This window comes from Lactuca sativa, chromosome 1 (assembly GCF_002870075.4).
Source record: "Lactuca sativa cultivar Salinas chromosome 1, Lsat_Salinas_v11, whole genome shotgun sequence".
In the NCBI taxonomy this organism is placed as follows: domain Eukaryota; kingdom Viridiplantae; phylum Streptophyta; class Magnoliopsida; order Asterales; family Asteraceae; genus Lactuca; species Lactuca sativa.
In genome coordinates this window covers 125,268,104-125,285,197 of record NC_056623.2, presented here as the reverse complement: position 1 = coordinate 125,285,197, position 17,094 = coordinate 125,268,104, and the positions used below count along the sequence as shown (strand labels likewise).

Below are 17,094 nucleotides of genomic sequence, written 5' to 3'. Positions count from 1 at the left end.
TAGGCTGTGGGCATAGATATTGTGTTGGTTATGTCTGTTGTAGGAGCGCGTTCGGATTGGATGTATTGTTGAAGATTCGGGGGATGTGCACTCAGTTGTGAGGAATATGAGGATGACCGGACTGTATGATTGACTGGATTTGACATGTTTGGTATTCCAACTCGAGGGTTGTTTGGGCCAAACATGTGAGGGATACGAGGGTATTCCATCCTAGGGATGATTGGAGTCGTCGTAGGCTCACCTGGTATTCCAGCCCGAGGCTGATTGGGACCAGGCATGAGTGTTCGTATTCATTAGTGGATTGATTATGTATGATATTCAGAGAGCTGAAGGATGCATTATCATGTCAACAAAAAGGATTCACTCTAGGAAAGAGGGAAAGTTGGGTTTCTGATACCTTGGATCATAAGGATTTTGTCAAGTAGGCTAAGTGGCACGAACGATAGACCTTATGAAAAGGTTCAATTGGGATTCACATCACCTTTCACGATTCGCACTTGGGAAAGTGCGTCATGGATTAGGAGGTGGTAGTATCGTTGGATGACATTCAGGTCGGTGAGTGCCTGGATTATATGGAGAGGCATGTGGCCATTCTGGAGAGAGGAGTGAAGGTTCTGCAGGACAAGGAGGTACCTTTGGTAAGGGTATAGTGGGACACCAAAGAGGGTCCGAGTGGATGTGGGAGCCAGAGGCAGAGTTGCGGGAGCACTATCCGAGGATGTTTACCACAACAGACTTCGAGGACGAAGTCTAGTTAAAGGTGGGGAGAATTGTAATGCCCCGATTCTCGAGAACCAATTTATGGGTATAAATTCTCATGAATTCAAGATTTACTCGACGAGTTGGTTGCCTGACTCGTCGATTAGCAGCTAGTTTGGGTCACATGTTAAGTGACCAACTCGCCGAGTCAGAAAAGTGACTCGACGAGTTGGAGCTGGAGGATGAAACCCTAATTTTCGGGGTTTGGCACCCTATTTAAGGGATCGTTAGCCTCCCTTAGTTCCTTTGCAACCTCTTGAGAGTCCATAAACCCTAATTCGTGTGTATGCTCCATATTAATTTAAATTTCAAGATTGGAAAGAAGACCTTGATGCAAGAAGCTTGAAGATCAAGAAGTTGGAGGCAAGAACGTTTGTGGGTCTGAAGTCTATCTCAACTAGATTCATTTGAGGTATCAATTCATGATTTTGGTCTCATTCCTTTCTAGATCTCTTTGGATGAAGTTTAGGGCTTCTTGGCTTGGTTATGAAGCTATTCTTAGGTATGAGCTCAGATTTGAAGTTGTAACTTCAGATCTGAACTCTCTTTGATTTTTAAGTCCATAAAGCTATCAGTATTGGCAAGTATGAACCCCTCCTTAAGTTTGAAACCCCTTTTCAAGCTTGGTTTTGGCATTTTGAGTCATTAGAGCCTTGCATGCACGTAAAGTTTGCAACTTTACGTGATAAGCATGCCTTGGGAAGTTATAGTATGGAGCCTTAGCATGGCTTAAAAAGCATTTGTATGGATGAAGGACTGAAGGGACTCGACGAGTTGCATGGTAGACTCGGCAAGTCATATGAAGATGTTCATCAACTCAACGGGTTGGATGAACAACTCGGCGAGTGGCATGGTGACTCAGCGAGTTGGCAAATTATGCAAGGAACTCGGCGAGTAGCTGAGGGTACTCGAAGAGTTGAGGTCAACATGGACTGTTGACCTTGATAGTTGACTTTGACTTTGACCAAGGGTTGACCGTTTTTGACTTTTGAAGATAATCGGTAAGTTAGTATTTATGAATTGGATCATTGATGGTTATAGGTGTTGGAGTTTGGGGTAGTGTTTCGGGAGCGTGACTTCATGGTTCAGTCCGGCATTGCAAGGTGAGTTATCCTCATTATATCAACAGGTTCTACGCCACCAAGGCCGGTCCTTTATGATTTACATCCTTGTTTAGGATGGTTGCTATGTTATTGATATGCTAGATTTCATCCTGGTTTAGGATGTTTGATATGCTAGATTTCATCCTGGTTTAGGATGGTTGATATGCTAGATTTCATCCTTGTTTAGGATGTTGCTATGTTAGATTTCATCCTGGTTTACGATGGTTGATATGCTAGATATCGGTTAGATCGATATCCTGGTTATAGGATGGTTTCCATGTTAGTGATCTGTTAGATCAGCATGTTTACTTGTTTTTATGTATGTGTTGTGTGTAGTAGGCCAAGACACCCCGGGTGGACCAGGTAGACTACAGGCCCGGGCCGGGCAAATCTAGTCAGGCTGAAGGCTCAGTGAGCGGTCCGGATAGGCTGAAGGCCCCGAGGAGGGCGGTCCAGACGTGCCGAAGGCTCGGAGAGCGGTCCGGATAGGCCGAAGGCCCCATTGAGGGCGGTCCAGACGTGCTGAAGGCTCGAAGAGCAGTCCAGATAGACTGAGGACCAATATTCGGTCCAGTGAGACTGATGGCTCATTATGCATGCTTTTTGCTTATACATTTATATGATATGGTTATATCTGCACATCGTTGGTATTTTGGGGGTAACTCACTAAGCTTTCGGGCTTACAGTTTCAGTTTATTGTTTCATGTTCAGTGGATGGTCGTGGGTAGGCGAAGGCGTGACCGTACACTTCCTTGATTGACGATTATGATTTCTGGGAACTCTGAGGTTTAAACTATTTTGAAAACAAATTGTAATAATTGAATGGTTTCAAATGGTTTAAAAAGTTTTAATTGGCTCGAATTTTATGGGTGTTACAAGTTCATCAGTATTACAACCTAGGAGAAAACATTTTCTTTATAAATTATAACATGTATATTTAAGAATAATATTTTAATAGTTTTTTATTAAACTTTTTCTTTTTCATTACTTTTCCCTTACTTTTGTTTGTTTCACAATCTTTTTCCAAAATATTTTATTTGGCTAAATAGTGTCTTATAAATCTTGACAATGGTATTCCTACATGACACCTATTGTTGACGGTAAAAACTGTCCCTTAACCTATTTTTTGTTGGTGGTGAACTTCTACAGATTTGTCTCTCTTGATTTACCACTTAAATAACTCTTCCTCTCTTATTTTTTGTCGACGACAATGTAAGTTACCACGCCCTAATTGCAAAAATGTCATTTTTAACTTATGTGTCAACAGGTAAAAATGGTAGGACACCTCATAGCCTTATCCTCCATCTGTCTCATATTAATAGTCCATTTTTCTCTTTTGGTTTGTCCTAAAATAATTGTCTACTTCTAAAACTAAATATCATTTTTACTAAAATACACATCATTATTAGTTAAACTACAATGAAATTAAATGCAACTACTATAGAATTAAACACACAATTAGTGATAATTAATGTTTCCTTAATCTGTACGTTTTTTGTCTTTAAACAATAATTTTGGGATGGAAGGAGTATATAACTTTGGCCAAATTTTGATTTTATTTTATATTATTTTCTACAAAACTACTTTTTAATCATCATATCATCTTCTGTTCTTGCATAAAAAAAGACAAAATACTTTATCAGCTAGCAATCCAGTATTCCAGCAGAAAATAGAAAATTTCAGGTCGCAATAAGGTAAATCAAAAAAATTGTATCTTAATATAACATAATATTGTAAAAAACTTTATATATCTAATATAATGTAAGTAAAGAAACTGTATTTAATATAATGGTGTGTGTGTGTTTTATGTTTATAGATCCTGAAGAAACTAGCAATCCACCTTATATTCCTATAGAAAATAATAAATTTCAGGTCCAATTAGGTAAATAAAAAAATTATCTTAATATAACATAATATTGTAAAAAACTTTATCTAATATAATGTAAGACAAAAAAATTATATCTAATATAATGGTGTGTGTGTGTGTGTTTTGTGTTATAGGTAAATAATTTTTTTTGTAATATAATGTTAGTCAGAAAACTATATATAATATTTTCATTTGTTTTTTTTGAAACACCATGTATTTTCTAGGTACAAAGTTTTTGCTTTTTGCAGGTTAGATCAACACCGTAATGGATGTTGAGGTTGTTGATGACCAGTTCTGTGATGTGATTATGCGTGATATATGTGGAGATGTAGGCTATGAGCATTTACTTGCTATATGTAGTAGATGCGAGGATGATGTTGAACACACATATTGTATGAAGAACATTATAGGTCAAGTACCCAAACATGATTGGTTATGTGAAGAGTGCAAACTTAGTATGGTCATGCAAACAGAGATGCCAAAATTACCCTTACCCTTGGAACAAGAATATATTATTCATTCATAACTCTCTTATTCATTCAAATGAGAAAGTTATGAATGAATAACAAAATTGGTGGATTACTTATGGCTAACGGATGATCGTCGACACCAATGGCTTACTCTTGGGTGAACAAAAAAAATAGATGAAGAGCTTTATATCCCTATAATCTAATATAAATTAGAACCATAGATATGGTTATTTATTGTGGCATCCTACAATATGAAGGTTTAAAGTTAAATAATAGCAATGTACTTTGTATCGGTTGATTTTTATAGCACCTATTTTTTGTTTTAATTGATGTACTTTCATTTTGATTTATGTAGTTATTTGGCATTTATATATTTAAGTTCATTGGGTTTTATAATAATAAAGCTTTGTATTGAAAGTACATTACTATAATATTACTTTAAAAAACTTGAATTTTAAACTTTAGAGAATGGATATTATAAAGATAATATATAAAACTTATTATAACATCATAATTTTTTTTCTCTTTGTGGTTTTTTAAATTTGGATTGCTATTAAATATTGTCAAAATTAAAAGAAAAAATTAAACTTAGTGTCAAAATCGAAAAAAAAAATGAAAATTAGTGTTTTTTGTGTAACAAAAAATTCAATTTTGATACGTCAGCATATCATGTCAGCATGCCATGTTATCAAAACTGACACGTCATCATGTAACCTGGTTGCCTGGTCAAGTGGTTAGAATTGTAACAAATTAGAAAACACAGTGTCAAATTTGAGAAAGAAAATACAGTGTCAAATTTGAATTTTGGTATAAACTGAGTGCCTTTTATGCTATTTACCCTTGCAATTTTTTGTGTTTTTTTGGTGGATATATTTTTTTCAATATAACATCATACTTGTATTTTATGTCTAGTAGAAAGTTGTGTGATAGTGTAAAGTGTTGTGTTATTTCTAATTTGTTTATTTGTTTAGTTTGTCAATCTAGCATATTACTTTCATTTTCTCTCCAATAGACAGTAGTGTTTGTTTCTTTTTACAGTTCATTTGTCAGTTTTTCATTTTTTATTGATATAACATTCTACTTATATTTTCTGCCTCATAAGTGGTTTCCAAGCATGAAGTCTTCTACACCTTCTGGTGCCATTTCATTGCAGTTGATAAGAGGTTTGTACTTCCTCTCCTTTTTTTTATTTATGTATCTTTACGGAAAATTTAATTGGTAATTTCTTCACAGTTGCTGCCATACAACTAGCTAGAACAATAAGAGCTCATTTACCTAATCTCGAATGTAAAGATTATTTTAAAGTATCCATGATAGTAGGGTTTGTGAGTATTGACTAACTACGTTAGTTGGTTAATTAACTAAACTAATATTGGTACTGATAAAGATCAGAAAGGCATCATGTATGTACGACTACATACCATATTGAAATAGTATTAGGAACAAATGCATAATCTATAATATTTTATTTGTTAATGAACTTAGTATTCAAGTAGCTTACATATTTATATGATTGTTGCTCGATCCATTTTGATGTGCACGTCTGATATTGGCAATTGAATTCTTTATAAGGGTAAAACTGAAATTGTAGTCATTTAGTTATTAATTGAGATCTTCACGTGAGATATATTGAGGGTAACTGAAATAGTTACCGAGTTATTGTAAAGTAAACCAATATGATCAGGTTCAAATACTACGGGTTGCAATGTATGTAATTTTATTATGGTTCATGTCTAAAAGCCCTTTTGCATCCATAATTTACTTAAATGTGTTCTCCATAATTTGCTTAAATGTGTTTTGATTTCTCTCTGCCAGGTGTTTAAGGATCTTGATGGACATCTATCAACAGGAAGCAGATGATTCTTCCGGTGTATATCTAGTTTCATTGGCTTGTATATATTAGGATGTTTCAAGTGAGCAACATGGATAATTGCAATATTACATGCAAGTTGATGTTTGTTGGAAGTGGGGTGTGGCAAGGCAGTTGATGTCAAAAAAATCTTTCAAGTGGTGTACATATAAGAACATTTTGTTAATGTCGGATCCTAGTGTTAATAGGTGCAAAATATGTACAAATTCATTAGAAATTAACATGAGTTTATTTATTTGATTATATTAAATGCAAAAAATTTTGTTTACTAATTGTAACCATATGGATTTTAGTACTTGGATTATAGATTTAATAAAAAAAACTTTTAAAGGATCCAATTGTACATTATAGCAAGTTGAATTTTCAATGTCATAATAGAACCTGGTTGTAAGGATGAGAACCAGGTTATAAAGCCATACATACAAGGTATTTATTTGGAAAAAAATTAAAAACAGGTTTTGTATATACGTTTTCAACATAGGACTTTCCGGTTAGAAAACCCGGTTGTAAACTGGGTTATATTAGGCTTTTTAACCGGGTTCTTTTACTCTTTTTTGTAGTAGTGTGGTGTTGTAATTACTTTCAGCTGTGTTTTTTGATGTTTCTTTTTCATGTAAATAACCAGTTTGTATCCCCCAACACCTCTTTTCTTTAGAATAGCTTTATGTGGCACTTTGATGGGCTATTTATCAATATATTTGTTCTTTAGAAAAAAAACAAAAATATGATGCTTTGATTCAACCACATTGTGATGTAATCAAACATTAAGCATGCCTAGCTCGAATTAACTTTTGTTGTAAATTTCCACAAGGCAAACCTACGTACTTTTTGTATGTTTACAAATGTTAATGAATAATCCTTTTAGGAAAAATAGGTTTGTATACTCGGGAAAAGTTACATAATTTGTCTAAGAAAAAGATAATAAACAAAACTATATAATTATAGATTAAATAAAACAAGGAGATATGCCATGGATCATAGAGAAACATCGAACAGCCTATAACAAAATCAAGAAGGTGAGCATCAAACAGTACGTTGAGAGTATCTAGCTATGCCTTGTCCGTACGCTCTGAAGGAGTTAGTGTTGGAGGATGGTGGGAAGTAATGATGGTGGTGCTATTCTCAAGAGTAAATTCATCCATTCATTTGGGAGTTCGAATCTTCTAACTGATGATGATTAAAAAAATGGTATGTGATCAGTAAGTAGTAAGTGACGTCCTGTAGATGCTATTTTTTCCCTCAAAAAAATTTCATATCGATGGAACTGATAAAAACTATATTCAAACTTACTTGAGCTTTCATGGCGTCCTTAAGTTGGGATTCAACCTCTGCAATTGTTGGTCTAGCTTCCCGAGTTTCTTGCAAGCATCGATAAGCAATAGCTGAAAATATTAACAACGTTCTTGGTTTGATAACTTTCCTTATGTTGGGATCGATAATCTTCTCTAGCTCCCCATTTTTGTACCGGGTTCGGGCCAAATGATGGAGGAATCGCCGCTCATCATGGTAATTATAAGCACATGCCAACCTTCCACATAAAACTTCAAACAAAACCACACCAAATGAATACACATCGGATTCTTTTGTTAAGAACCCTGTTTTTTCGTATTCTGGATCACAATAACCATGTGTGCCGGCAAGATTAGTTATCACAAATGTGTTCTCTTGATTTGCTAGTCCTATCCTAGCCAACCCAAAATCCGCAAGTTTTGCATTCCAATTCTCATCCAACAAAATATTCGCGCATTTTATATCACGATGAATTATTCTGTGTTTTTCTGCCACATGATTATGAAGATAGTTCAATGCAGAAGCAACTCCAATGCATGTTTTGAGGAGTTGTGGCAATGGCAGTCCACCCTGCACAGCACTTTTATGTATATATGTGTCAAGGCTACCATGGCTAGCGTATTCATAGACAAGGATCATCTCCTCGTCCTCATCACAAAACCCTATAAGGGTTATAATGTTCTTGTGTTGATATGCAGAAAGCATTGTAACCTCGGTGTGGAACTCCTTCTTACCTTGACCTCCTTTGATATTTTGCCGTTTTACAGCAACTAGCTGGTTTACATGATCCCCCCAGGTGAGGATTCCCATGTAGACCTTTCCATATCCACCCCTCCCGATAGAATTTCTTTCATTGAAGTCTTGGGTACAACTTTTTATGACCTGGAGAGGGATTCTGAGGTGGTTTTGCTGTTTCATCTGGGAATTAAATGATCTGGATAAATTAATGATACAACAAATCTACATACAACAATTAATTCTGGAACTAACCTCTGGATGTCTTAGTATTGCTTGATCTTCATTTTCAGGTTCGATTGGAAGTATATTATTATGAGTATACATTTCTGCCTTCTCAGCAACCTCTGTGTGTGCTTTCAGTATCTATGCACACATAAACAGTAATAATTAAGTTGCCAGAAGTGCATCAAAAACTATTAGCAATCGGTAGAATGAATTCCAGAATTAACCTCTGAATGTCTAACTGAAGGTTGAACTGAACTTTCAGTGTGAAATGAAAATATATCATCAGTATACATTTCTGCCTCCTCTTCAATCTGTGCATGTGTTTTCAATAATGATACATACATACAGAGTAGTAATTCACCAAAATTTCATCAAAATTTATAAGCAATCATCAAATGAGTTTCTAGGACTAACCTCTGGATGTCTTGGTAGCGCTTGATCTGAATATTTAGGTTGAAGTTGCAATATCTTACGAGTACTCATTTCTTCGTGTATTTTAAATATCTATGCACAGGTCCATAGTAACAGTTAACCAAAATCGCATTAACAGATATAAGCAGTGATCAAATGATTTCTTAAGGAAAAGAAATATCCAACATTTACCTCATTCATCACCGCAACGGATTCTTGCCAACTGACAGCCTTCAAAACCTCAAACAGAACAGCAGCAGTTTTATATGCTTTTTCAAGATGGATACTGACATTGGAAATTTTCGCAATCAAGACAGGGAAAAATAGAAAAAGAAGATATAGAAACAACTAGATGACTACCTGTCAACTTCATCAGTATTTTGCAATCCTTGAATGTAGTTTCCACAATAATGCCGATAAAAGGCATGCATTTCCTGAGCATCACTGTTTCGTTGTACTCCTAATGTTGCTAAGAATTGCTGAATTGAATACATAGATGGGGTTCATAATTTTATAAAATCGAGTAAAACAGGATAAGTGGCAGGATAGTAAAGGTGGCCATTTATGCAGTTGGTCAATTTCATAGAGGAAACTAAGGCGTCTAGCATGAAAAGGTGAAGAACAAAAGATTGTTATATGTTTGACATTTTTGGAATGCACTGATTATATGTTTTAGAAATATCCATGAAATACAATACTTCATACAAAAGCTAGAACAGGTTAACCTGTACGACTCCATCTTCTCTTTTCAAAGGTTATGACTAATAATCGCTAACAAATTATAGTGCAAAATAACTTATAAGTGAGACACTACATGATAGAATTTGACATTAATATGGCGATGATGCATGTCACCCAAAAAAGAGAAAATTCGAATTTAGCTGTAACACCTACTTTTCAAGTATGAACTAATTTGATTATTTTGGATTGTTAACTTTGAGGTTTTAGGGTTTCAATAATTAAGTCGCACCGTAACAAGGTTTATATAATGCCGTGAGGAGGCGTGCCGACCTTTGGGCCGTGAGATTTAAGGTTAGCACCGCAAAGCCGTCAGGGCCCACAACCCTAGTTCTCAAATTTTGAGCCCTTTTAAAGAATGTTAGGTCTAGGGTTTGCTCCACCCTCATCCCCCATCACCCTTAGAGCTTCTTCATCAAACCCTAGCCTTTCCCTTTGATCTTTGATCTTATCATGCTTGTTTAGGCACCTTGAGGGGGAAGAGTTTGCATTTAGTGAGCAAGGAGTCACATAGCAAGTTAGTTTCAACCTTTTTAGCATCTTCTGGACCTATGTAAGTCTTCAAACTTTGAGCTTTATAAGTTATTAGGTCTAGATCTAAGGTTTTTTTTGCTTGTATTGGTAGTTGGAATGACGTTGGGTTGTTGTTTGAAGAGCTCCATCCTTAGAGGTTGTGTTTTCATGCCTTCTAGACCCACTGTGGAAAGAAGATGAGAGGTTTATATTGGCATTTTGTCCGTACATGAATTTCGGAGCATTTTGGTCCCACTTTTGACCTAGACATGGAACAACGTTGTTAAGGATATGCAAATGGATAAAGTTTAAAATTCTATCCACTAAGACTATACATTTTGAAGTGATATGGAGGTTTAGAGATTAGATCTCAAATAATTAAAACCTTGGATGAAATCGGGTTGAATTGTTGAAATCGCGTCGTGAGTTTTGGGGAAAATCGAGACTATTTTGTTGCCTAGCTATTAGCGTCGCAACCCTAAGGTGGTAGCGACGTGATGAATTGGATAGTTGAATTTTTTTTATTTGTTTGAATGTTTTTACCTTAATTGCTAATTAGGGTTATGTGTTGTGTAGTGATTTGAGGAAGACTTGAAGCCACTAGCTTTGTTTTGTGGATTTCATCTTGTCGGTATTAGGTGAGTTCTCATGAACTTACTTATTATATAGACTATATGTTAGATGTATGTTAACTGGGAGAAGTCTCTTAGAAAGGGAATCTAGTTGAATTAAATGAATCTAAGATCTCGAAAAGCCTCTTAGAAAGGGAAGTGATCAATGGTAGGTCAACTTGAGAAAAGCCTCTCAGAAAGGGAATCTAGTTCACTGGGTTATGTGTGCTAGCGTATGTTATGTGATTAGTTATATGTGACTATTATTTGATGTTATGTGTAAGATGTGAAATGCATATGATCTTTATAATAGTTTATTGTTGTTGGATTATATGTATGAGCACATAACTATAATTGGTATATACTTGAATTGATAGTAGCATAATCCTTTTGGGTTGCCTTCAAACCTGACAACTGAATAGGATAACTTTTGGAGAGAGAAGAATGATTTATTCATTTATTATTTGGTTAATAAATTAATTAAAAATCAAAATAAATGATTTATTAATGTATTATGGAAATAATATATTAATTAGAAATCATATTATTTAATTAATATTTAATTTGGAATTAATTTTGGAATCAAAGGAATTAATTAAAACTATAGGGACTAAAGGTGACAATGTTCCATATTTGAGCATTGAGCAATTCTAGAACCTCCCTAAAGAGGGGGGAACGAAATCTAGAGGACACATCCATAAACCCTCCTTAGGGTTAAATTTTGGTAATGACTCATATAAGAACCTAAGGGCCCAAATTTCTCTTCCATTACTCTCTCTCTCTCTCTCTCTCTCTCTATATATATATATATATATATATATATATATATATATATATATATATATATATATATATATATATATATATATATATATATATATTTTCCTTGGTTGCTTGAGTTTATTTGTGAACCATTAGAGACACGATACTTGTGGCGCTTGCAACTAAAGGTCTTTCAAGCAAGGATTCAAAGATTATTTACAATAACAATCTAAAAAGGTATGTATCATAAGCCTTCTTATGTGATTTTTTATTATTATCCATAGATCTAGGGTCTATACTTTGTTGTTTATTATTGTATGTTCAATTAGAGAAAACGTAGATCTTCAATTAGGGTTGCATGCACACATAGGATTGTATGTTATGCTCAAAAACCCATCAGTGGTATTAGAGCCTAGGTTTACTTTTCTACTGAATTGATACTTAAATGAACTTGAACAAGGAGGAGAAAACAGAATCGTCATTCTGTTCTTCAAACTCGTCGAGTTGTTCTTCAAACTCGACGTGTTGGACTGCAACATGACGTGTTGGTCCTCCAACTCGACATGTTTGCGTGTCAGATCCTGATTTTCAATTTTCTTGCCTAACTTGATTTATTTGGTTAATATTTGGTAATTATCTTTTGTTAAAGCTACCATAATCCGATTTTTGTTAATATTAGATACTTAAATAAGACCTAAATATTAGGAGATAACTATGAATTGGATAATGTTGATTTTATTTAATTATAATTATCATTATGGATATGATTAATCATTTAATTAGTTGTTTAATTAAAAGATAATTAGTATATCCATAATTGGTTAATTTAATTATTAATTGGACTTAATAATTAATGCTAATTTTAGGTTTGTTTGAGATTTAAATTAAAAGTTTAATTTTTGAAATTTAAAATGTAAACCCTAAATTACATCTTTATGGATTTTATTATTAATTTAATTAATTGATTAATTAAAAGATAATTAATAAATCCATAATTGGTTTAAATTTAATTTAGTTAAAAGGTTTAATTTATTAAAGGATTAAACCCTTGCTATTTTAAAATGTTTTAAAATGTACCTTATATATGTGTGTGTGTGTATATATCTATATAAATATATATATATATATATATATATATATATATATATATATATATATATATATATATATATTATAAAATTAAATGTTTAATATTATATATGTATAAGAAAAGTCACTTTTACCATTATTAGGCATCATTCATGAAACTGGTCTATAAGGGGGTATAAGGAAATTGCCTATACAATGCCGATTGAATGGGTGTCCAGACTCACCCGCTGCTTTCTTGACTAGTGGAGGGTCATTAGTCGAACGGGTTTGATAGGACAAAAGGATTCCCATTAATAAGTATAATGAATTATAAAGTAACTAAATCATTTTTCCCAAAAATTTCACTCTTAGTTACTTAAGGAAAAATGTGATTTTGATGCTAACCCACGAAATTGCACATTGCACCTTATTGGTCGTTAGTGGAGCATGTGTGGTTAACCGGCACACTACTATGAGACTAATATTGTTGGCAATGGGTGTTTCGTAAATTATCATTGAATTAATGGAGCACGTGTGATTAACCGGCACGTTAATTTCAAATGATAAATGACATCGGGAGTAGCAAACTAATTTGCATGATTATTCACATCTCGTTTGTGATCCTCGACATCCCAGTCACAAAGTGAGAGCATAATTAAGATTAAACATGCCATTGAATAGTTTAATGAATCTCAAAATATCTAGGAGTTTCATAAGATTGAAATTGGTAAATGATTTACCTACCTAAAATAGAATTGAAGTTGATTATGGCATCCATCTTCAGAATTCGAATCGAAAATATGGATACTAACCTTAATTAAAATTTTTGGGTTAATAATTAAGGATTAAAATCAACTAACTTGAATTCTCTTTTCTCCTATTATAGATGTCGAATTCAGACAACAATGGTCTTCCTCGTCCTTCTAGAAATGTTTTTCCTTCTGAAGATGATCTTTGACATGTTGATAAAGGTGAAAGAATGTTCCTTTCTTCGAGAATTGATGGAACTAGAAATTGTGCTTCTCCAATTCTTCCTCCACATCCTCCAATAATTTCCCCTGAGCCATATTTTCTTCAAGCTGAAAAATACGAAGTCACTCAAGCCCTATTGGGTAGTAAACATCGAGATGGAAAGTCCGTGTATGCGCATGAAATCGCAGATTGACAGATTGGGAATGTTGGACGTCATTTTCCCAAGGGAGCTAGCCATTGATTTGGTTCTACTTTCACTTCCTGACTCATATATTCAGTTCATTAAAGACTTCTATGAGAGGGACCACGACGTGAACCTAATCAATCAGACATATATTGTTGTTGAAGCATAAATGCTTAAGAGTGCAACTCAAGCAAATATGTTTGAAGGATCTGTCTCCGATGTTTCCATGGACATTGAAATGGCAATATTGGTAGTCCTGAAAAGGTTTCTATTCCCAATGGAAAGGGATCGGCCAAGGTCAAACCGTTTGACCATATAGTAAAGAGAAAGGCTAATTCTGAGATAATTCCATGTGCTATTCCCAAAAGGTCCATGTGTTTCTATTGCCAATTGAAGGGGCATTGGATGCGAAGCTGTCCATACTACTTGAAAGATCATAGAGATAGTAAAGTCAAGTTGTGTGATTCTACTTCGGGTACATCCACTATATAACTCCATTATTTTATTAAGTTCTTATTCATAGATTCTTAATACATGATGTGATAGTCAGATTTTGATGTTTTATAGAATCTTAGAGAAAGAAGGAAGCTTAAGAAGAGTAAGCTGAATCTGATCGTGAGAGATGGATTTCGATTGCATGGTTCAATGATCAGATTTTGGAAGCTGTTGCATAGGAGTTATGATAGATCATATATTGCTTAGGAAATATCTAGAAACATAGTTTTCATATATTTGCATTGTAAGGAAAAATTTGTCCGCATATTATCAATAAAGTGAATTTTTTGATTTATTTACTTTGTATTTCCTTGCAATGGCATTTATCAAATGAAAAGGAATTCTCACCACCCAAGTTTCAATTGGATAGAAACTTGGAGTCATACAATTCGTATTGTGTGATGTTTGAGAATCTTGATCATTGGAAGATCATGACTAATTCGTTGATCACATGTTTATGTGAGTGAAGTGAAGGACTAAAGGATCTAGTACACATTGATGTGGACTATTTAGATCCACCACAAAGAACGATATCTCTATTCGTTATGGTTTACCGATGTTTTAGCGAACATGGTTGTGTTTATAAGATTAAGCAAAATTCTAACACTTTGAAAAGTTTTCAAAGTGTCATAGAACGAACAAGAAGAATCTATTAGGCATAGAGATAAATGTTTCTCCAATCTAAAAGGAATGAGAGTACTTTAATATCATATTTTATGATCATCTTAATGATTATGGAACTATGTCACAAATTGATCCCTAAAGAACATCTTAGTGAAATTGTTTTGACTAAGAAGAGGAATCGGATAGTCTTGAAATGGTTCAATCGAGAGATGAGTCATACTTCGTTTCCAATCAAGTTCTAGAGTCATACTCTTGTTACTTCAAATCGTATCTTGGAGCTTATTTCAAACTAAGTAGGTTAATAACACCTCATGAAATGTAGAGTAATAATGTTTTCTTACTCTGGAACATTTGAAATTGGTAGTTGTGATGTTTTGGTTAAAACAAAGGATAAACTAAAACTAATTTTGTGAAGTGTTTTCTTGATGAGAATCAATATATAAGTTTCTCTCCTTGAGAAAGAAACTTATACGTCAAGAAGTCAGTGGGACTCTTATTGATCCTGAAGAGTCTTAGGAGTAAATTGAGAATAAACATTTTAGTTATCACTAGCACACGACTTAAAGTTGATAACCTATCTTGTTAAGTTGACACATTCTTGTTTATGTGCATCTTCAAGTTGAGTTGGCAATGCTTATGAGTTCTATGGTCCTCATTTGACTAAAAAAGGCAAATCACGTTGGTCAGTGATAGTACATTGGTCAATGGAAGTGAGCTACTTAACAACATTGATGCATTGGTAGGCTCTTATGCTACCAGAAGGCAAGAAATTAAGCAAGGTCAGTCCATGAAAAAAAAAACTAAAATTGACTTTGATTTTGTCCTCAACCATATCTTATGATTGTAGGTTGGAATTGATAAATTCACATAGACAGGAATGCATACACCATAAAATCTAGGTGGAAAATTTTTGATCTAAATGATTATGAAGAAACACTTTAGCTGAGAAAACTGCAATAAAGTCCTTACATAAGCGCCTCATAATCGATTTAGTCCTTATATCTTTTTTTATTCAGTTAAGTCCCCAAAACTGGTAATCATATTTAATTTAACCCTTTTACCTGGTCAACTACGTCATCAAACTTTAAAAAATTACATTTTTGGCCCAAATTTTGAAATTTACTACAAATTTGGTCCAAAATTTACCCTTTTGGCCGAAATTTTAAATTTATTACAAATTTGGTCCAAAATTTAACCTTTCAGCCCAAATATTAGAATTTTGTTAAGAATTCATCCTAACCTTAGTTTTTTTAACAACTTTTTTTTCCTCAAAATTTTATTTTGAATATGGTTTTTTTTATAAAATCATATTTACATAACAAAAAACATATTTTCACATAAAAAAAATCATATAGTTTATATATAGAAACTTAAAAAAACGTTTTTGTATACAAATTTTCGGTTTATAAAAATAGGTACTTCTTAAGTATTTAATAAATTTAAAATCTTTATGATTCCAAGGAATATATATATATATATATATATATATATATATATATATATATATATATATATATATATATATATATACACACGCACACACACACACACACACAGAGAGCTAGGATCATATATAAGCAATTATATAACTCATTTTCAACCAATCAACAAATAAGGATATATAGGTAAATTAACACAATAATCATTTAGTCTCTTTAAAACTTTCCACTAATTCAGACAACTTAAATCAATTAAATATTATTAATTTAAAATCCTATAATTTGATAAATCCTTTCACAGTCATATAACACACTATCTCAGCCTTAATAACTTGAACCACCGTCATCACTCTAACCCAAACATCTACATCACAATCCTCTTCGGTCATTACCTTCATCACAACCAACATCGAAGTTTGAGAACATCTCCAAAACACCAACAAATACCACGATCCACTTAACCACATAGATGGGTAATGTTGGTGAGCAGTAAGATAGAGATTAGTGGTAAAAGATGGAATTTGGTGGTTTTTAATGTATAGTTCTCCAACGAAGTTAGTAGAGTAGGTGAAGATAATAATAGGGATGGGTAATGTTGGTTGATGGGTATTTCATAAGAAAGAAAAAAGTAGTGAAAGATGGTGGTGAAAGGGAAGATGAGTGGTTAGAGTTGGTAGTTTGTGATGGTTGTGGGTGGTTTTTGTATAAATATGATTTTATAAAGAAAAAATATATTTGAAACAAAAATTTGAAAAAAAAATTGTAAAACCAACTAAAGTCATGATGAATTCATAACAAAATTCTAAAATCTGGGCAAAATGGTAAATTTTAGACCAAATTTATAATAAAGTTTAAAATCTGGGCCAAAAGTGAAAATTTTGGACCAAAAATTGTAATAAATTCTGAAATTTGGGCCAAAAATATTATTTTTGAAAGTTGGATGACTTTTTGACCG

The 17,094-nt window shown here is 33.5% G+C and overlaps 1 protein-coding gene across 3 annotated transcripts in view; it reads right to left on the bottom strand.

Moving 5' to 3' along the window:
• Positions 1-6,914: 6,914 nt before the first annotated feature.
• LOC111893565 (probable serine/threonine-protein kinase PBL6) overlaps positions 6,915-17,094 on the bottom strand; it is a 43,299-nt gene continuing 33,119 nt past the window's right edge. For 2 of the 3 annotated variants that reach the window (XM_023889650.2, XM_023889649.3), the window contains exons 4-10: positions 9,094-9,212; positions 8,926-9,019; positions 8,737-8,826; positions 8,547-8,633; positions 8,350-8,460; positions 7,360-8,277; positions 6,915-7,236 (exon numbers count right to left, since the gene is read on the bottom strand). In XM_023889650.2, coding sequence (XP_023745418.1) covers positions 7,204-7,236; positions 7,360-8,277; positions 8,350-8,460; positions 8,547-8,633; positions 8,737-8,826; positions 8,926-9,019; positions 9,094-9,212 — 1,452 coding nt within the window. In that variant the 3' untranslated portion in view covers positions 6,915-7,203. The remainder of the gene's footprint in view (positions 7,237-7,359; positions 8,278-8,349; positions 8,461-8,546; positions 8,634-8,736; positions 8,827-8,925; positions 9,020-9,093; positions 9,213-17,094) is intronic. The other variant, XM_042902403.2, reaches the window with a different exon arrangement.